This window comes from Pseudonaja textilis, chromosome Z, assembly GCF_049901715.1.
Source record: "Pseudonaja textilis isolate UNSWEBS1 chromosome Z, rPseTex1.2, whole genome shotgun sequence".
NCBI lineage: Eukaryota > Metazoa > Chordata > Lepidosauria > Squamata > Elapidae > Pseudonaja > Pseudonaja textilis.
This window is the reverse complement of record NC_142008.1, coordinates 122025075-122045012: the sequence shown is the minus strand read 5'-3', so window position 1 is coordinate 122045012 and position 19938 is coordinate 122025075. Positions and strand designations below refer to the sequence as shown.

The 19938-nt window shown below is 46.1% G+C and overlaps 1 protein-coding gene across 6 annotated transcripts in view; it reads right to left on the bottom strand.

The window, feature by feature from the left end:
* Positions 1–4110: 4110 nt before the first annotated feature.
* Positions 4111–19938, bottom strand: part of CHD8 (chromodomain helicase DNA binding protein 8) — an 84338-nt gene continuing 68510 nt past the window's right edge. For 4 of the 6 annotated variants that reach the window (XM_087918070.1, XM_087918072.1, XM_087918073.1 and 1 more), the window contains 8 exons: positions 18492–18700; positions 16018–16590; positions 12425–12573; positions 10916–11167; positions 9482–9589; positions 8760–8939; positions 6638–6760; positions 4111–5479 (listed from right to left, as the gene is read on the bottom strand). In XM_087918070.1, the coding sequence (XP_087774196.1) occupies positions 4991–5479; positions 6638–6760; positions 8760–8939; positions 9482–9589; positions 10916–11167; positions 12425–12573; positions 16018–16590; positions 18492–18700 (2083 nt within the window). In that variant the 3' untranslated portion in view covers positions 4111–4990. The remainder of the gene's footprint in view (positions 5480–6637; positions 6761–8759; positions 8940–9481; positions 9590–10915; positions 11168–12424; positions 12574–16017; positions 16591–18491; positions 18701–19938) is intronic. The other 2 variants (XM_087918071.1, XM_087918074.1) reach the window with 2 other exon arrangements.

The following is a 19938-nucleotide window of genomic DNA, read 5'->3' as shown; positions in this document are numbered from 1 at the left end:
TCTGCTATCATCAGGCTTCTGTATTGTGTTCGTCACGATTCTGCCGAAACGTTGATACAGCTTTAAAAGCACAACTATAATGACGTGGGAAAATATCCGAATAAAGCTGAATACCATACATGTAAGCGTTTTTTCCCCCCAAGAGAGCGATGAACTGAGAGGAATTGCGCATGCGCAAGCGGTTGGCCTTTCAACTGACTCCCGCGCTTCACCGGGTTCAGGCTCGCGCGCCTACCACGTGACCACGAATGGCGCGAAAAGGTTTTGCGGGTCACGCGACCTCTTTGCCGCTCTCTTTTGGCCCGCCTCAGTCTGTTCTGTGTGGGGAGGTCCCCTTCGCGATTGCCAAACGGACACGTGATCTCATTATCTCATACATTCGTCAGGAGGAAACTACGCATGTGCCAACGGCAAATCCCTCTTCTTCTACTTAAGAGATAATAAAGCAGAACACATGGTCTCTACAACTTTTTGAGAGGTCCAGAATGCCTTTTTCTTTTTTAAAACGGTATACTGCATTCACACCTGAAAAGTCAGAGCCGCCCAACGGTTTTATTTTCTATTTATTTAATGTTTATTTAATGTTGGCATTCGGCTAGTTTCCCTAAGCTAAATTTTTTCTCAGCCTCCATTAAACTATCTTTAAAGGTGAAGGACTGTCTTCCTATTTGGACATGAAATCTAGGGATAAATTTAAAACCTAAAGCAATTCTATAACTCCCTGCTTGCTGCCAGTCAACCTGTCTTCTTGACATAAATAAATCACTAAAAAAAATCATTCTGATATATCAATATCACAGTGATGCCAGAATTTCTGTTGCTAAGTGAGACATTTGTCAAGGGAGCTTTGCCCCATTTTACAACCTTGCCACAGTTGTTAAATGAGTCACTGAAATCGTTAAGTGAGTAACATGGTTGTCAAGTGAATCTGGCTTCCCCCATTGACTGCTCAGAGGTCTTCAAACTTGGCAACTTTGAGACTTGTGGACTTCAACTCCCACAATTCCTCCTCCAGTCATGTTAGTTCAGGAATTCTGGGAGTTGAGGTCCACAAGTCTTAAACTTGCCAAGTTTGGGGACCCCTTGTCTGAAGGTTGCAAAAGGAGATCACAGGACCTTGGGATACTACAACCATCATAAATATGAGTCAGTTGCTAAGCGTCTGAACTTTGACCATGTGGTTTATGGTCATGTGAAAAATAGTCATTTAAGTCCCTTTTTTTCAGTGCCGTTATAACTTTGAGCAGTCACTAAATGAACTGTTGTAACTCAATGACTATTTGTATTTTCTCCCTAGGCCCTGCAAGGAAAAGAACATAAAATATATAGTTAACTCTTAACTGATGTTTAGATTTAGGGTAGAGAGGTTGTATGGGACTTAACAACCATTCATTAAGTGACCGTTTGAAGTTACAACAGCACTGAAAAGAGACCTAGGATCGTTTTTCACACTTACGGCTGTTGCAATATGTTACCAATATTCAGATGCTTGGCAATCGATTCATATTTATGGTGGTTGCAGTGTCACATGATACCTTTTGCGGCTTTCTAACAAACAAAAGTCCACGGGAAAGCCAGATAGACTTATATACTACTTCACCGTGCTTTACAGCCTTAAGCTGTTACAGAACTAGCTTAGTGTCCCCAACAATCTGGGTCTTCATTTTACTCACTTCAGAAGGATGGAAGGCTGAGTCAAACTTGAGCCTGATGGGATTCAATCTGCCAAATTGCAGGCAGGTGGCTGTTAGCAGAAGTAGCCTGCAGTACTTGCATTCTCACCACGGCTCAATTATATTTGCTAGGAATTGGAGTCACATCACCACTTAAATTGCCTGTAAAATTCATAGAATCTTATGGCTGGAAGAGACATTGGAGGTCTTCCAGTCCACCCTCTATCTCATTGGTTTTGTGGAAATGGCAAATGAGTTCACAAAAGCTTTTCGCCTTGAAATGGAGATGCCTTTAAAAAATCACCACAAAAAATAAAAACTTCAAAGGCTCTTTTGTAACAAGCCAATGATAATTTTTCAAAGCCAGAATAGTTTTTTGGGGTGATTGTCTGAAATTTTGGCAGTCCAGATGTAGGAGAGCCTGGAGTAAGTGACTGTGTGAATATTGACATTGATATATTAACACAAAACCAAGCTAGTGTTGGAATACATCTTGTGCTTTTTTACTTATTTCCTGCTAGAAATACTGCCCGATTCTGTTACAACTTTGTTCCCTATGTCATCCATCTAGTAAGCTCTCAATATTCGTTTTTCTTGCCATGTACATTCGTACATTCGAACTAGACTGTGTTATTTCTCTGTGTCATAGTATCTGGGTATATGCATAATTTTGTATTTTGTCATGTTTATGTAGTGCATATTGGAGGTGGTGACCCTTTGAGAGCTGTATGCAACAAAATTTCATTTTAATGTATGCCAATTAGTGTACATTCAAAGTGACAATAAAGTATTCTATTCTGTTCCATTTCTACCGTGTTTTCCCAAAAATAATGAAAATAAGACCGTCTTATAATTTTGTTGCCACCAAAAAAGGCACCAGGCCTTATTTTCGGGGGATGTCATCCACGGACTAACCTCACTTGTGCACGTCGCCTCCAGACTCCTTTTTGCTGTCAGAGGCCTTCAGGAACTTCTGCCCTGGCAAGTCTTTCCTGAAGGTCTCTGCAGCTGACAACAGAGTTATGGATTGATCTGGAGCTTTGTTATCAGCTACAGAGGCCTTCAGGAAAGCCGTGCCAGCTGCAGAAGAAATGGGCTGGCAAGGCATGTGTCCAAGTGTGCAAGACCTGGCTACAACTGTCCAAAGATAAATAGGACAGTTCCACCAGTACCCCTTCCCCATCCTAGCTTAATTTTTACCTGTCCACTCTGGAGTGGTGAGATCTTAATTAGGGCTTATTTGGGGGGAGGGATTATATTGGGCACACATGTAAAAATCAAGCTAGGACTTACTTTTGGTCGTATTTTTGAGAAAACGGGGTATTTAAATGTAAATCATACTGAAGGCAGATTTTACTCCTGGCTAAATGTTTGGAGGACTGTGTTTTAAATGAAGGCAATAGGTCATTTTCAAATGAGATTGCAGCTTAAAGTTCATCACCATTTTCTTAGCACTGAAGCTGCTTTTCCATGAAACTAAATATCTACTCCAAACCTCAGCTTCCCCTAGGTGGCATCTGGACTGCAAATGCCATGTAACTTAAAGATGGGAGCTGGAGTGATATTTCCAAAAGGCACCACGGTGAGAAATGATGTTTCTATTCATCATTCATTATTCATCAAAATTTCTAAGGCTCTTTAATAATTAATCCTGTAACGTTCCTGAGAAGTGCATTGTGTTAAGAAAGGGGATTCATAACCAATCCAGTCCATAGGATGTTTAGATGTGGCCCACTGGGCTGCACTGGAAACAGCGAAAGACCAGCCTGTGGTGCTCCTGCCAGAGAAAACAGCTCGGGAATGCCATGAGTCCCCCTCCCAGGCTCCATTTTCGCTGGCAGAAGGCTGGAGGCCATGAGGGCTGCAAATGGGGCCTGGGATGGCCACACATGCTCCCCCCCACCAATTCCAATTTCACTGGCAAAAAGCTTCAGGTGGCTATCGTGGCTGAAACGGAACCTGGAGTGGGTGCGTGTGCCCCCCAGGCTCTGTATTCACTGGCAGAGGGCTAGCAAATCAAACCAAAAGGAGAAATGTTTCCCTTTTTGCATTTAAGCATTCAAGAAGGGACACGAAAGAAGAAAGGGAAAGAAGAAAGACAAAGGAAAAAAAAGGAAGATGGGAAGAGAGCAAGGAAGGAAAGACTGGAAGGAAGAAGAATGAAGATGAAAGGAAAAAGAAGTAAGTCAATGGACCCCAACAGTCCTGCCTGGGCCACCACAGGTGCCCCTGACACAAGTGCTGTCAAGGTAGCTATGCCCCGAACACCCCCCCCCCACACACGAGGTAAAACACAATCCTGATGCGGCCCTCAATGACACCCCTGATCTAGCAGGAAAGAAACCCAAACAAGAGACACCTATCCCCAGTTGTCAAGATTATTTACACAACTCATGTAATAGCGCCGCAAAAGAACAGGATGGGCGAGGGAGGATCTGTAGTTCTGTGCATTTTGTTCCTTTTATTAAAAAACAAAAAACAAAAGAGAGGGAAAAAAAAGGAGAATCCAGCTACAGGAAGCTCTCTATCTTCTCTTTCTCCCCTCAGCTCCCTGCCACCCAAAAACCCCCGCCCTCGCTGACTTTTTAAACTCCCCCGCAATTCATTCTTTCACCACCCCCTGCCCCCACAGCCTCGGCCATTATTACACAAGACATATTACATATTTATAAATATAACCCACCCCCTACACCCCAGACGGAGACGGGGGAGGGGGGTACGGAGGGAAAGGAAAAGGCATCCTCCCCCCACTGTCTCTTTTGCACTTATATTACAGCACGTGAACCGGGGCAATGGTGGTGGCGGAAGAAGCCGGCTGTGGGGAGACCCAAAAAGGAAGGGAAGGAGTTGCTACCTAGAGCCAAGATCCTCTTAGCTTAATGGGGGAGGAGGAGGAAGAGGAGAGCCGGGTGTTTCATTTTGCTGCCTCAAGATTGCAGCCACGGAAACATGTTCTTGGTGATAGTTGCAAGTGCTGCAGGAAGAGGGGCAGATCTGCTCACCCGGCCGACAACCACCTTTTAATTTCTTTTTTTTTCCCCTAAAAAATAAGGCCTGCACAAACATCCTTGGAGGCAAGTCGCTTTTTTCCCCCATTCCCCCACCCATCCAACCCTTGCTGGGGTTTGAAGGAGCCTGGCTTTGTCCTCCCAGCAACCAACGTGGGGACAAAAGGGAACCTGTCTGCCTGCTGCAGGCCCCCGACGGGACTCCCGAGTCTCTGGCCTTTCAAATTCAATGTCATGAGAATGGCTAGCTCCCCCCTGGGGAGGTGCTGGTCCTGTCGGAATCCGTCCGTCTGCCCTCCGGACTTAAGTTCAGTCTTCTCCTTCCTCCTCCCCTTTGTCACTGGAGTCAGAGTTGGCCGGCATCATGGGGTCATCATCCAGCAAGGAAAAGTCCCGTTCCGAGCTGGTGTAGCCCTGAGACAAGTCATCCATCTCGTCTTCCTCCTCGTCTTCCTCCACACGCTGAGGGTGGCCCAGGTGCAAGGGAGCTGTGGTGTAGCCAGCGTGGCCCAGTCCTGGGTGGAGAAGGGTGCCGGAGGTGGTGGCGGCAGTGGCCGCAGCGGCTGCGGCAGGGAACGGCATGTATTGCAAGGCGGAGCCATGGGCTGGGGTGGTTTGGAAGTGGGCGTGATGGTGCAGAGAGAGGGGTCCCGTGGTTCCTAGTTGGACCCGGCCGGCTCCCATCAGAGCCATCATGTTGGAAAACTCCATTGGGGTCTGGCAACCGCGTTTCTGTGCATTGTCAGCCCCCACAGCTCCTGGAAGAAGGCGATTCATCGTCGGATCTGGAAGAAAACCCTGAAGGGAAGGAGAGGCTAAATTAGGCCATGTTCATACTCCGTTGGCTGACCTAGTTAGTGGATGCCTCAATTAATGGGCTCACTCCAGGCATGGCAGCTCACTCCAGGCATGATTTTCAATGACTTGCTCAAGTAGGAGGAGCCTGTCGGTTGTTGTATTTTTGAGAAAGGAAAATAAATTCAGGTAGCCCTCAACTTACAACAATTCATTTAACCACCATTTAAACACTGAAGGGAAAAAAAGGCGGGTCCTACACTTAACAAGAGCATCCTCAGGGTCACACGATCAAAATTAAAGCCTTGGTAACCCACATGAAGCTATGACATCCCACAGTCAGGTGATTGCCATTTGTGACTTTCCCAAGAAGGTTTTGACAAGCAAAGTCAATAGGGGGAGCTAGATTCATGCAACGACTGGAGCAAAAGGAATTGTAAGATTGGGTGCGACTTATTTAGCAGCTCCATCACTTAGCAATGGAATGTCCAGTCTAAATTGTGGTCACAAGAACTACATCCATCCATCCATCTTCCATCCATGCATCCATCCACCTATCATTATCTATCTATCTATCTATCTATCTATCTATCTATCTATCTATCTATCTATCTATCTATCTATCTATCCTGTCTCCTCCTCCTCTTTTTCCATCCATCCATCCATCCATCCATCCATCCATCCATCCATCCATCCAACCAACCAACTACCCAACCAACCAGCCAGCCAGCCAGCCAGCCAACCAACCATCAAACTTCTTGACTGCCCATCATCCTTATAGAAAGCCTCTGGGCAATGTAGAATTAAATAGATTACTTTAAAACTGAATAATTTAAGATTAAAACTTTTAAAAATGCAAAAGAACATTATCACATTGCAAAAGATGGGCGTTCCAAGATGGGCAGACTAGAAGTATGGATAGAAGTGTGTTGGGGGCCACCATTCAGAGGAGAGAATAGGGATGTATACACTGCTATTTCCTTGACGCCCCTTCCCACTTTTCATCGTGCCATCTGGTTGTGAGCATGAAACCTCAAACAACATCCAAAATCAAGTTCTTAAAAGCATCTTTTATGAATATAAATCATTGAAAAACTAAAAGCATCAGCGATCTTCTATACCGAAACGTTAGAATGGCTGTAGGATCTCCATTTTAATCACCTTTTTACCGTTGGCAGAAATGCCAGCTACCTGCATCCTCTCCAGTCCTACCAGACAACTTGGCTCTATTGGAACAGGTTTTGGGAACCGGGGCCATCGGTGCTTCCGGCGTTCTTCCATGTACTGGAGAGAAGGGCAGGTAAAAGAGGTTGAGTTAGACGCTGCTCAGTGAATACAACTCCCTAATACATGCATGTTATAAAGCAGGGTGTCAAACACAAGGCCTGGCATCACTTCGGCCGAGTCTATCCAATGCAAAGAGGAAATATTGGGCAAGTGTGGCTTCAGCCCGGTCTACCCAGTGAGAAGAGGAAACATGCTAGCAGTTTTGGGAGTGGCGTCAAGCTGGCCCCACCTACCTAGTCAGCCACAGCGCCCAGCCTCCTGGGGTCAATCATAGCTCTAATGGGCCCACAATGAAATTGAGTTTGACACCCGTTATACAGTCACCCTCTCTTCTAAAAGCTGCCAATGTCTTTTTTGGTGGGGCGAGGCGGGGGTCAATTCTAGCAACATGAAGAAAAATGCGTTCTCCAGAAATCCAAAAGTATAAACCAAGTAAAATTTAAGAATGACCAAGGCTGCTATTTCATGATTCACACTTTTCTCTGTGTTCTTTCACATTACCTCCTTATTCCTGCTTTTCCTTCCCTCTGTCCTTTGGCTACCCTACACCCCTTTCTCTCTGAAGTGAACCCCAAATTAGTTGCATAAGACATTCTTTGCTTCTTCTCAGCTATATCAGACAGAAGGAAGGAAAGGATTCATTGCTCCTAGCTTTGATCTTGAGATCTCTGCAGACGTGTTCATCTAGAACTGCTGACTGTTTTGGAAATTAGGGTTTTTAGTAGGGTGCTGTGAATGTAGGGTGAAAATAAGGGGAGAGGAAGGCAAAGAAAGATGTGAATTCTTTCTATTGGATGCATACAGATAGTTCTTGGCTTACAACCATTTGTCTTGTGACTGTTCGAAGTTACAACAATGTCAGTGCTCCAAGTAATGCACCCACTGAAAAATAGAACTCCGAGGCAGATACATTCCTCAAAGAACTATTTATTGGATACATCATATTGGCACAAACTGATGAAAACTGACTCTGAAAGTTCCCGTAGTTTTTATCATAGTGGCACAAACTAGTGAAACCCAACTCTGAAAGTTCCCATGGTTTTCACCTGATTAAAAAGTGAAAGTTTTTCCCTTTCTCCCAAGTCATATTGTCAAATAGAGGTGCTGGCTGGTTGTTAAACCAACCCTGAAGCAGACCTGGCTGAAGCCATCGTCGTGGCTTCAGGGTTGCCAAGCAGAACTGAAAAAAAGGGAATTATGACCGTTTCTCACACTTTCGACCATTGCAGCATCCCCATGGTCATGTAATAAAAACTCAGGTGCCTGGCACCTGACTCATATTTACGACCACTGTAGTGTTCCATAGGATCCCCCTTTTGCGAACTTCCAGCAAGCAAAATCAATGGGGAAGCCAGATTAACTTAAGATCCGTGTTACTAACTAAACAACTGCAATGATTTGTTTAACAAAAGTGGTAAGAAAGGTCGTAAAATGGGGGCAAAACTCATTTAGCAACTTCTTGGCTTAGCAATGGAGAGTCTGGGCTCAATTGTGGTTGTAAGCTGAGGGTTTCCTGTACTCTCCCCTCTCTACTCGAGGGCTTTAATCTCTCCTGGAGATTTTGTGGGGTTATGTTTTCAGCCAGAACGTTGGTTTTTTGAGACTTAAAGACCAGCTGTTGCAATTAGAAGCAAGTCTGAAAGTTCCCGTAGTTTAAAAGTTTCCCAGAGTTTAAAAGTCTCATTCAAAAGAGGCAAACTGTGGCCCTTTGCAATGTTTGGTTAGGGTAGATCAGTGTACTGGATTTGAAGACAGTCCAATTTCAATTCAGCTTCAGCCTCGTGGCCCTGAGAGTTACTGAGAAAATGAAATAGCCAGACATTTTCTTAAGAGAAAAGGTAGGAGGAGGTACGACAACATCCTGCAGATGATGTGGAGGGAGAAATGATGTCTTTAGATGGAAAGGTAAGGTTTCCAAAAGGGAAGGGAAGGGCAAAGGATTAGCACCCCATCTGCAAATGGGGAGCAAAGACATATTAGCTGAAGGAAGACTTACAGCCAGGAAGCGAGGATCTACCGCATACTCGGGGTGGGCCTGCAGCCACACTTCGAGGTCAGCCCGGCGGGGGGCCGCGTCACCCACCAGCAGCGTCCCATCTGTCTTGTTCACCACTGGGATATGAGCCTCCAGGTCGATATCGGGGCCTCTCAGTGCTTCCAGACACTGCAGTTCCAGCTGATATGAAAGAAAGAGAAAGAGGGGGGGAGAGAAAGGAGGAAGGAAAAGAAAGAGGGAGAGGGAGGGGGGAGGAAGGAAGAAAAAGGAAGGAAGGAAGGAAGGAAGGAAGGAAGGAAGGGAGGGAGGGAGGGAGGGAGAGAGACACAGAGAAAGACAGAGAGGTAGGAGAGTGGAGGGTAAGGGGAAAAAAGAAAGATGGAGTGGGAGGGGAAGGAGGGAAGGAAGAGAAAGACAGAAAGAAAGAGGAAGGAGAAAGGAAGGAAGAAGAAAGAAAGAAAGAAAGAAAGAGGAAGGAAGAAGAGAGAAATAAAGAGAGAGAGAGAAAGAAAGAAAGGAAGGAAGGAAGGAAGGAAGGAAGGAAGGAAGGAAGGAAGGAAGGAAGGAAGGAAAGAAAACAAGCCAGCCGAAAAGTTAGGGTATCCCTCCTTCCTCCCTTTGCATCTACAGGCCACCAACATGCTCTCCAAAATTGACTAATGGATTGGCTGCCTCTGGCAGCCCATCTCAAATACTGACTCTGCGAACTAGCAATTGCTCACCTCCACCATTTTCTTGCTACTTTTCTTCTGGGTGAGAGCAGGCCGATTGCGAACGGTGCCATTAGGGACCAGCTTGTGCTTTTGGAAAGTCAGTTTGATTCCTTCTTCCTAGAAAAACGGATGGAGAGTTAGGGGCAAGAGTGGAGAATTTGGGAGCTCGCTCCTCCCTCCTATGCACACCAATTAGCCTTACAAGTTCCCCACGGATAAGGTAGTTGGAATTGGGGGGGAATAATAATGTAAAATCAGTGGCACACACATCTGTTAATTATCCACAGGATAATCTAAGTTTCTAGAACAGGCTAGAAAGGAGTGAGGGGACATGTAGGGGCCTTAGCAGATCCTAATTCTGTCTTTAGCAATGGATGGAAACTAATCATGGAGAAAAAAAAACCTAGAAGTAAGGAGAAATATCCAAACACAAGGGTGCCAAACTCAATTTCATTGAGGGCTGCATCACGGTTGTGTTTAATCTCAGAGGGCTGGCGGGGGGAGACGAGGTTGTGGGGGGTGTCCCTGGTCATGGTGGGCGCAGCCAGGAGGCGTGACACGGGACCACATCTCTGCACACATGGTTTTACACACTTACAAAAATAGAGAGGCATACGTTTCTGTGATTTTTGTTTCTTTTAATACAGACTTCATCTACTTGAGCCCTATGAGTGAGAGAGACCAGATCAAGAATCGGACTCTATAGGAAGATTAGAACTATAAATTATTGACATAGCCTATAGTAGCAGAATCCTGCATGCCTGAAAGGTAAAATGTTTTACCTTTCCTCCCTTTTAAAGCCTTCTGAGTCAAGGATGGCCTCCTGCAGCACTCTGGCAGCCAAATCGCCCCATTTTGGGTAGCAGAGGCACTGCAGGCTAGTCCTTGCCAGCCCAGCCCCTCGGGCCAGGTATAAGCACCCAGGTGCCGGATCTGGCCGAAGGGCCTTGAGTTTGACACCCCTGTCCTAATGGAACAATCAACCATTGGAACAACCTGCCTCCAGAAGTTGTAAATGCTCCAATACTGGAGATTTTAAAGAAGAGGTTGGACTGCCACTTGTCTGAAATGGTATAGGGTCTCTCACTTGAGCAAGGGGCTGGACTAGAAGACCTCCAAGGTCTCTTCCAACTCTGCTATTCTGTTATTTTCACCAGATGAGCTGAAACTAGATTACAAAAGGATGATCACAGGCCATGAGGAACTGGAGAAGAGGTTCAGGGTGGCAACGGGCACAAGGAGCTGCTCTTCAAAATGGCCCAACGTGGAAACTTGGCGACTCTGCTGCTTTGTTTAGCAGCTGAATCTCCACTTTCATCTGTTTTTCAAATTCCCTAATGATGGAGCCATTTGGTTTTGTGCAGGGACTCGGTCCTGGCATGGTGGGTGGGTGGGTGGGTGTGGGGATTGGATGCTGTTTTTCCAGACCTATCTTGAACTCACATCTTTGATCTGCACGGTAAACTCCTTCTCTTGGCCACCGTGTCGGAGGCGGCTGAAGGAAGCTGTGCCTTCCTCTTGGGATGCCAGAGGGCAGATGTGAGGGATGGGGGAAGTGGTGTATTCTCCGTGCAAGTGGGGCAGGCCTTCTCCCTGGCCAACACAGGTCACTACCTGGCCCTGTTGTGGAGAGGGCCACTTTCCGGACAGCACAGCCTGGCACACCAAGTCGATACGGTTGATGAGGACACGGTCCTGCAGAAACAAAAGGAAGAGATAAAAATCTGTCGTGCCCCTGACTCCTGGAGCCTGACTCCAAGGGAGAGATGGAACTGCTGACAGGGAGTGGGAGTGTGGCTCCAGTGGTGGAGGAAACTGAGGAAGGGCACAGGCTGGATGGGCATTCAGAGGAAGACCCAGGCCCATCCGCTCTTCATCCTAGGGCACGCAGGGAGGAGCGGATAAGGGAGAAACATGAGTGGCATGGCTTATGGGGGAGGAAGGGCCCCTGATCCCCTTCATGGACTGCAGCTGGGAGGACTGGTTAAAAGGACAAACTGCACATGGCAAAGTTGCTGGAAGCAAAGCGTGCATTCCTATTTTGGCTTCCTCCCAAATGTGGTGGCTGTGTTATCTGGTAGAAGTCTGCAATTAATCATCCTTGCCTGCTATAGTAATTCCTTTAGTTTGGTGTGTTGGGTTTTTTATTTCAAATTAACTTTACTTTGGGTGCAGACTGCATTTACTCCCTCCCTAAACTGATTTAAGAGTTTGCCATCCAGCTGAGGATAATTGGACATTGGGGCCAAGTTGGAGGAATTAAAGGGACTTTCCTCTATTTTTGTGACTTGGTTATTTTTGTTTCATGCCCCAGGTCATCACAAATCTGGGCAAAAGATGCCATCGCCTGTAAGGTGCCTTCAAACTCAATCCGCATTTGACCACTTGGGAACTGGGTATCTCCAAGACATCTCAGCTTCTCTCCAACACTTAATACTTTGATGACATTCAATCCTAGTCAACCAAGCTCACGGAGCACCAAGGACTCCACACTTAATAACAATGGCACTTATATAGCGCTTCATAGTGTTTTACAGGCCTCTTTAAACGCTTGACAGACTGTTGCCCCCAACAATCTGGGTCCTCATTTTACCCAGCTCAGAAGGATGGAAGGCTGACTCAAACTTGAGCCAGCTGGGATCGAACTTCTGGCAGTCGGCAGAATTAGCCTTCAATACTACATTCTAACCACTGCGCCACCACAATTCTTAATGCTTTTTCTGTCACAAAGGTTTGTGAGTGGTGCAGTGGCCTAGAGGTGGAGTTGTCTCCTTACAATCAGGAGGCTATGAGTTCGATTCTAAGTAGAGGCAGATATTTCTCTCTCTGGGCACAATGAGAGTCTATCTGCTGAGGGGAAAAAAAACCTCTCATTTGGTGACAGGAGGGGCATGCAGCCAGTAAACACTCAGCTCCATTCAGCTGTAATGCCTTCTATGGTTTGCTCATTACCTTTGGCCACTCATGGGCCCTTTGGCGCTCCTGCAGCAGCAGATCCGAGGCACTAGGCTGCGGGGAGTTGCCCTCATGGGAAGTGGGCAGAGAGAGCAATGAGGATTCCTCCTCTTCAAAGAGTTTCCCACCACAAGAAGCCTCTTCACCTGGCAGAAAAACAGCAACGAGAAAGTTGGAAGGGATGGAAAGAGAACACGGGCTTGTTCCAGAAGAGTGGAAGAGAAGGATGTGGCTGCGTGGATTGCATCCCACCATCCCACTACAGCAGGGGTCCCCAACCACCGGTCCACGGACCAGTACTGTTCTGTGGATCATTTGGTACCGGGCCGCAAAGAAAATAAAAATAAAATAAAAATGGTGGCTTTCTTCGCCTTCGGTGAATGCTGCTGGGATCAGGGATCAAGGACACAAATGAAAGAAGGGGAGGGAGGAAGCAACCAAAGCCTATCCTGCTCTCCAGCTCAGCGGCTTCGGTTTCCTCCCGCCTCGTTCCTCTCTCAGTCGCTCTCTTGCTCCTCCACCAGCCCAGGAAGAAACTGCTTCAAAGAAGCCGGCAGGGTGGCTTTTCCTGTCGGCGCAGCTCCTCCGAAGTGCCCGTTCACCCCCACCCCGCCGCCCGCGGTTCAATCCAGTGCTCCATTCTGCCTGCCTGCCTGCCTTTGTTTCTGGTTGTTTCAGAGTAGCTTTGGCTGAGAATAATAACTATTCGCCTCTTTTACTCAGCGAAGCTGCTCTGAAACAACTCAGAAACAGGCAGGCAGGCAGGCTGCTAAACAGAACACTGGATTGAACCGCGGCGGCGGTGAAATGGCAGCGCTGGAAGAGCTGCGCCGACAGGAAAAGCCACCCTGTTGCTCTTTGAAGCAGTTTCTTCCTGGGCTAGTGGAAGAGTAAGAAGCGACTGAAGAGAAGAGGCAGACACCTGAGGGATAAGGCTGAGGGAGGGGAGGGAGACACCTGAGGGATGAGGCTGAGGGAGGCAGGGCTGAGAGGCGGGGCTTCTCAGCCATCCTGCAGCGACTTGTCCTGAGCCACGGAGACAGCCGCGGGCCGCCGCCGCCCAGCGCTCAGTTTTGAAGGCGCTCCTCAGCCCGGCAAATTCGTGAATCTGCAGCTGAAACCCTCCATTTTAAATGTCCCAATAGAAGAGAATATTTGTCGCTCAGAGTTGCAATGAGGAGGCATTGGCCCTCCCTGAACTTGGTGGTTTGCTGGCAGACGTTTTATTACCCGACTAGGTAACAACATCAGATGTTATCTAGTCAGGTAATGAAACATCTGCAAGCAAACCACTAAACTCGGACTCCTCCCCCTCCCCCCCAGTCCTTGAAAAAGTGTTTCTGCGTGAAACTGGTCCCTGGTACAAAAAAGGTTGGGGACCACTGCAATACAGGTAGTCCTTGACTTACAACAATAATTTGCTTAGTGACTGTTCAAAGTCCCTTTTTTCCCCTCTGCATCATATAATATATGCAGGTATACAGTATACATAATTTTGTATTTGTTTATTTTGCCATGTTTATGTTGTGTAAAATTGGAGATGGAATTGCTCTAATACAGAAAAATAAAACTGAGGGACAAAGATTTCAAAGAAAACATTATTCTATTCTATTTTCACACCTTCATAGCAACCCCAGGAACATGGGATCAGAATTCAGATGCTTGGCAAACCGACTTGTGTTTATGATGGTTGCAGTATCCTGGGGTCGTGGGATGGTCCCCTTTTGCAACCCTTTGGACAAGTGAAGTTCATGGGGGAGCCCGATTCGCTTAACAACAGGATTACCGATTGAACCCCTGCAGCAATTCACTTAACAAACGTGGCAAGAAAAGTAGTAAAATGGGGCGGGGGGGGGTTGTGAAAACTCACTTAGCAAATGTCTCGCTTAGCGATGTAAATTTTGGGCCCAATTATGGTCATAATTTCAGGACTACCTGTACTAAAGTGCTAATAAGGGTTGGGGGGTTTTTGCGGGGGGGGGGGGGCGAGAACATGGCTTCTAAGCAAGCTCATTGTACACCCATTCAATCCAGACCTAGCATTGATTCAGTGCTTGGCAGGAGGCCAGCGGAAAATCTCCTAGTGTGCTGTTTTACAAGTTCCATAAAAAACTGAAAAAGTTAGAATATTTCAGACATGTGATGCAATACCTGGAAAAATACAGCCTGCTTCACTTAATCCTCCAGGGAAGATTGAAGGCAAAGAAGGTCCAGGTAGAAAAGGAACATCATGGCTTCAAAATCTAAGGGACTCGGTTTGGACAAAACTCAGCAGCACTGTTTCGTGCGGCTGTTGATAAAAATAGGATCGCCAACATGATCGCCAACGACCGATGACAGATAGGGCACAAGAAGACGACATTGCACTGCTTATTCCTTTCCTTTTTAGTATTGAACTGACAATGGGCCTCACTGTTTATGGGTTGTAATTTTTAGTGTATTGTTAGACCAGGTGTAATTGACAGATTGGATTTTATCTTAGATTTTATCTGTTATTTATTATTCTATTCTAGAATTTTTCCCTTGGACTGCAAGGTGATCAAACCGGTCAGTCCTAGAGATCAACCCTGATTGCTCTTTAGAAGGCCAGGTCCTGAAGATAAAACTGAAATACTTTGGCTACCTCATGAGAACGAAGGACTCATTGGAGAAGAGCCTAATGCTGAGAAAGCTTGAGGGCCACAGAAGAAGGGGACAGCAGAGAATGAGGTGACTGGATGGAGTCATTGAAGCAGTCAGCATAAGCTTAAATGGACTCCAGAAGATGACAGAGGACAGAAAGGCCTGGAGGAACGTTGTCTATGGGGTCGCAATGGGTCAGACACAACTTTGCAACTAACAACAACAGAATTTTTAACTTGGATATTCACTGAATGTTTTTATTTGTGCTGGTCTCCGGTCTATGACTGCAATAAACTATCCTGACTCCTGAATATGAAGACTAAAGTTCTGTTACTGGAGAAATAAGGGACAGAAAAGGCTTTTAATGAACATGAGTGGTAAAAAGTACTTAACACTGAATGCTGTATTTTGTAAAAGACCGCCTTAGAGAAAAGCAGGTACAACCATAAATAAAAATGCTTAGTTTTTCTAGATAAGAATTGCAATTTGATCCAGAAATGATAGATTTATGGCTAAATAAATGGACAAATGAGGCAGGCTATAGAGACAGTCACTCAGCCACTACTTCACTTGGGTACCACACATCCCACACAATGAAATAAATCAGTATGTATTAGTGACAAATAAACTGGATTCCATAATATGCCTCAGTTAGGACAATCTATGTTTGGGTTGTTGATCTAATCTATGTTTAAGCTGACTTGTTGGATTGTTAAAAATTAGGGAAAGGATAATTCCCTTGAACTTCCTAGAAGAGGATGCCACAATACAGTTTGGAGAAGCATTGCTCCTATAAAAAGGCAAATTAAAAATGCCCTTTCCATCAACTAGCATTTCTCAGTTTCAGTGGAAAGGCTGTCTTCTATGGCCAATCCCTCCTGATTTTTTTAAAGCATGGAAAGCTATTTTCTTCTCAGGAGATGAGAGGGAAAGAAGAGACATCTTTAAAAAAAAGAAAAACAGCTTACCCTCACTATCGTCGGAGCAGGCTGAGGAAGACGAACATGACGATGAAGCAGAAATTTTACTGAGGTCAAGTTCGGAGTCGGAATCTTCGGCCGATTCGGGTTTGGGGGGCAAGGTGAGTGGCTGTGGCGGCGGAGCAGGAGGCTCATTCAAAGGTGGGGCGAGGAGCAGGGGGGACGGAACAGCCACCATGCTGACCCCCGGAAGGGGTAGCCCTGTAGGCTGGGCTGGCCCTGGGGGTGGGAGAGGGGGTGTCCCTGTGCCTCCTGCCCGACTATGCAGGTGGCTGAGCCGAGCCGCCAGGAAAGAAAAGTCTGGGTCCTGCATGATGGTGGTGTCGGTCTGGCTAAGGCCATGGCGGGCCACTCCTCGCAGCAGCTCCCCGTCGTGGCGCCCGCACTGCCACCATGGCGGCATCTCGGGCCCAGCAGGCTGGCACAGGGCGAGGCGCTCCTCTAAGAGGGGATGGCACAGCACTTGCTCCCGCAGACGGCGCAGGAGGTCAATGCGGTACAGGGTGCGGGAGGCCCGTTCTTCCGTGATGGGTTCAATGAAGAGGGTGGGGTCTGGAGACTCTGGAGAGGAATGGGAAAACCAGGTAGAATCTGGAATCGTTCTGCTTCTCTCTCTTTTCCTACCTTGTTTCTACTCTATTCCACCTCATCTCTCCCAGCCCACTGTCTGAAGCCCTTATAGCAGGAGTTCCCAACTACTGGTCTGTAGACCAACACCGGTCTGTGGCATGCCAGCAACTAGTCCGTGCAAACAAGCGGGGCATCCATGAGATGGAGGCAGCACGCAAAACCAAGTCCCCTCCGGTCCACAGAAAACTTCTCTCCACGGAACTGGTCCCTGGTGCCCCAAAGTTTGGGGCCTGCTGTTTTATAGCACTGTTTCTCAATTTTAGCAACATTAAGATGTGTGTAATTTAACTCTAGTAAACTTCTGATATTCTGGGAACTGAGGTTCACCCATATTAAAACTGCTGAAGTTCAGAAATGCTGCTTTATAGAAGGAGTCCCCAACCTCGGGACTATGACCAGTGAAGGACTGCAGCCCGTTCCAGAGACCAGTTCTTTGGAGAAAGGTTTTTCCGTGGAACAGACGAGGCGTGGTGTCGTATGCTGCCTGCATCCTATGAATGTGGTTTCTTTCTTTCTTTCTTTCTTTCTTTCTTTCTTTCTTTCTTTCTTTCTTTCTTTCTTTCTTTCTTTCTTTCTCTTTCTTTTCTCTCCTCTTCCTTTCTTCCTTTCCTTCTCACTCTTTCTCCTTCCTTCCTTCCTTCCTTCCTTCCTTCCTTCCCTCCCACCCTCCCTTCCTTTGTCCCCACCTCCCTCTGCCCCTTTTGCCAGTTTGCCAACCGAGAAAGTTTGGAGACCACTGACTTATGGTTTACTTTGAGACTTGTCTCTGAAACCCTCTCTGTTCACATCTCCAACGTGATCAGAATTAGAAACCCCGATTTAGTCCCACTGACCTCCAAAGATCATGGACAAGACTTGCAGAGTCTTTCAAACAATACCAGCAGACAGTTTATTGCCATTTTTTTTAAAAAGTGAAATGTTAAAAAATGGGAAATACTTAATGCAAGATGGGTAATATAAAGAGAATCTTGGAATCTGTAAGGATGACTTCCCAGCCTTACTTCAGTGATAAAGTCTATTTGCATGCTTTGAAAAGCTTCTTTCCAGAGTTCTCTAAATTGCCCCTTATGCTGCTAATTGACTTTGTTCACATCCTTGTTTTCTTTTTTTTTTCCTCCATTCCTTTCCCAGTCTTCTAAAACAATTTAGAAGTACATGGGAAGCCACAAGAAGTATAGTCTATCCACTCCTGTTGATTAAAGCAAACTCTCTTTTTTAAGCTTCAATCTTAACATCCCCTCCCCAAAAGGTGCAACTGCTTTTAGAGTTGCATTAAATTTAATGAGTGGTTTCTAATTGTTTCTCAGGCTCATGCAGAACCTGGAGGAAAGAGAGATATGGTAAAATGGAGAAATTTTACAAGTCAGGACCTTGACATTAAATATATAATAAATAGCAAAGAAAAGTGCTAAGCTCACAACTGTTTTTCTTCAAGTTCTTTTCCAAATCTGCACGGGCTTAATGAATAAAATCTATATAAAAAGATTTCTGCCCAATTGCGAAGGGCATACTAGGCCAACTTTGGCTGACCACAAAAAGATGAGAAACAAAAGCTTAATTTACCATAAAACAATATGCACAAGTCCATCGAATCAGTGGAATCAAGCTAAATTCAAGTTTTTTTTTTTAACTTCCTACAAAATGCCTGACCCTACTCAAAATTGTGGGGTTGTCTGTCTTCACAATTCCCGAGTTGGATCCCAGGTCTGAATTTTCAGTAATTAAAGCGGGAAGACTACTCGAGGAATTCAAGATCAGAGGTTGCTAATCCTAACCCAGAGCTCAGGCTAATTCTAAATATTTTTCTACCCATTCCGGACTCCGCTACTAACCATCACTTGCAGCAGGAGGAAGGCGGCACACCTGTCGACACATGGCCACGAAACCATGAAAATATTTGGCTAGGCTCTCATCGGTCTTCTTGTCTAAGCGGGCGAGGGTCCGAAACCGACTCCAATGGAACCGCATCGTGTCTGGATCATATTCCACCCCAAATGTGGAAACCACACGATAGAAGTCCGACTGCTCACGGCGTGTCCACCTTTGGATACAAATGATCGTTGAACTCCTTTCATGGCACACTGAACCAACTGGCAATGTGGTCTTGCTTGCTGCTGATCGACTGAATAACGCAGCAAGGGGTGTCAAACTCAAGGCTTGTGCCCTGAAAACAGTGAATAACCGCCCCACGGTGCCTCTGCCAACGAAAACAGAGGAGGCCGTTGCAGCTGGAAACGGAGCTCGGGACCCCATTTTCACTGGCAGAGCGCTTGGACCACCTTGGCCCGACACAAATGACATTGAGCTGGCCACTCCCACCCCCTGATGTCAAACACAATCCTGATGTGGTCCTCAATGAAACTGAGTCTGATAACCCTGCTCTTCAGTGATGCAGCTACTTTGGACTAAGGCAACTGCTTCAAAAGTGTATGAACAACTCTGTGACTGATGATGTAGGAGAAAAGTGGGTAGAGCTGGGGAGTGGCGTTAAGCAAGTCATCAGGCTAGAATCATTACGTTCCCACAAATGGTTCCAAGTCTAACCCTTCTTGAATTCCATGGACTCTTATCAGGCGCCAATTCAATACAGGTAGTCTTTGACTTATAACAGTTCACTTCATGACTGTTCAAAGTTACAATGGCACTGAAAAAAAATGACTTGTGACCATATTTAGGACTGTTGACTCATACTTAGGACCGTTGCTGTGTCCCAAGGTCACAGGATCCCCTTTTGAGACCTTCTGACAAGCGACATCAATGGGGAAGCCAGATTCACTTAACAACCGGTAAGTTTCCTAACTTACCAACTTCAGTGGTTCACTTAACAACTGCGGCAAGAAAGGTCATAAAATGGGGAAAAAGTCATTTTACAACTGTCTCACTTAACATACATACATCTTGGGCTTAATTGCGATTGTACATTGAGGACCACCTGTACTGAGCTTTAGTTCACCATTTTTTTTTTTGCATAGGCTTGAGCAATAAATCTTGACTGCAACTTAATGTATGGTCCTGATTCTTTATGAGGAATTCAGTCTCAGGTTCAAGTACCTTATTTTTCTGTCTATAAGACACCCCCATGTATAGGATGCCCCCATGTTTCATGTAGAGTAAGTACCGTATTTTTCGCTCCACCCCCCCCCCCCAAAAGACGCACTCACCACCACCCCCAAAAAAAAATTTGGGAGGAAATGTCTGTACATCTTATGGAGCGAATATTGCATCTCAGACCAGGCCGCGGGGTGCTTTTACAGTGTCCCTGCCATCTGGAACAGCTGT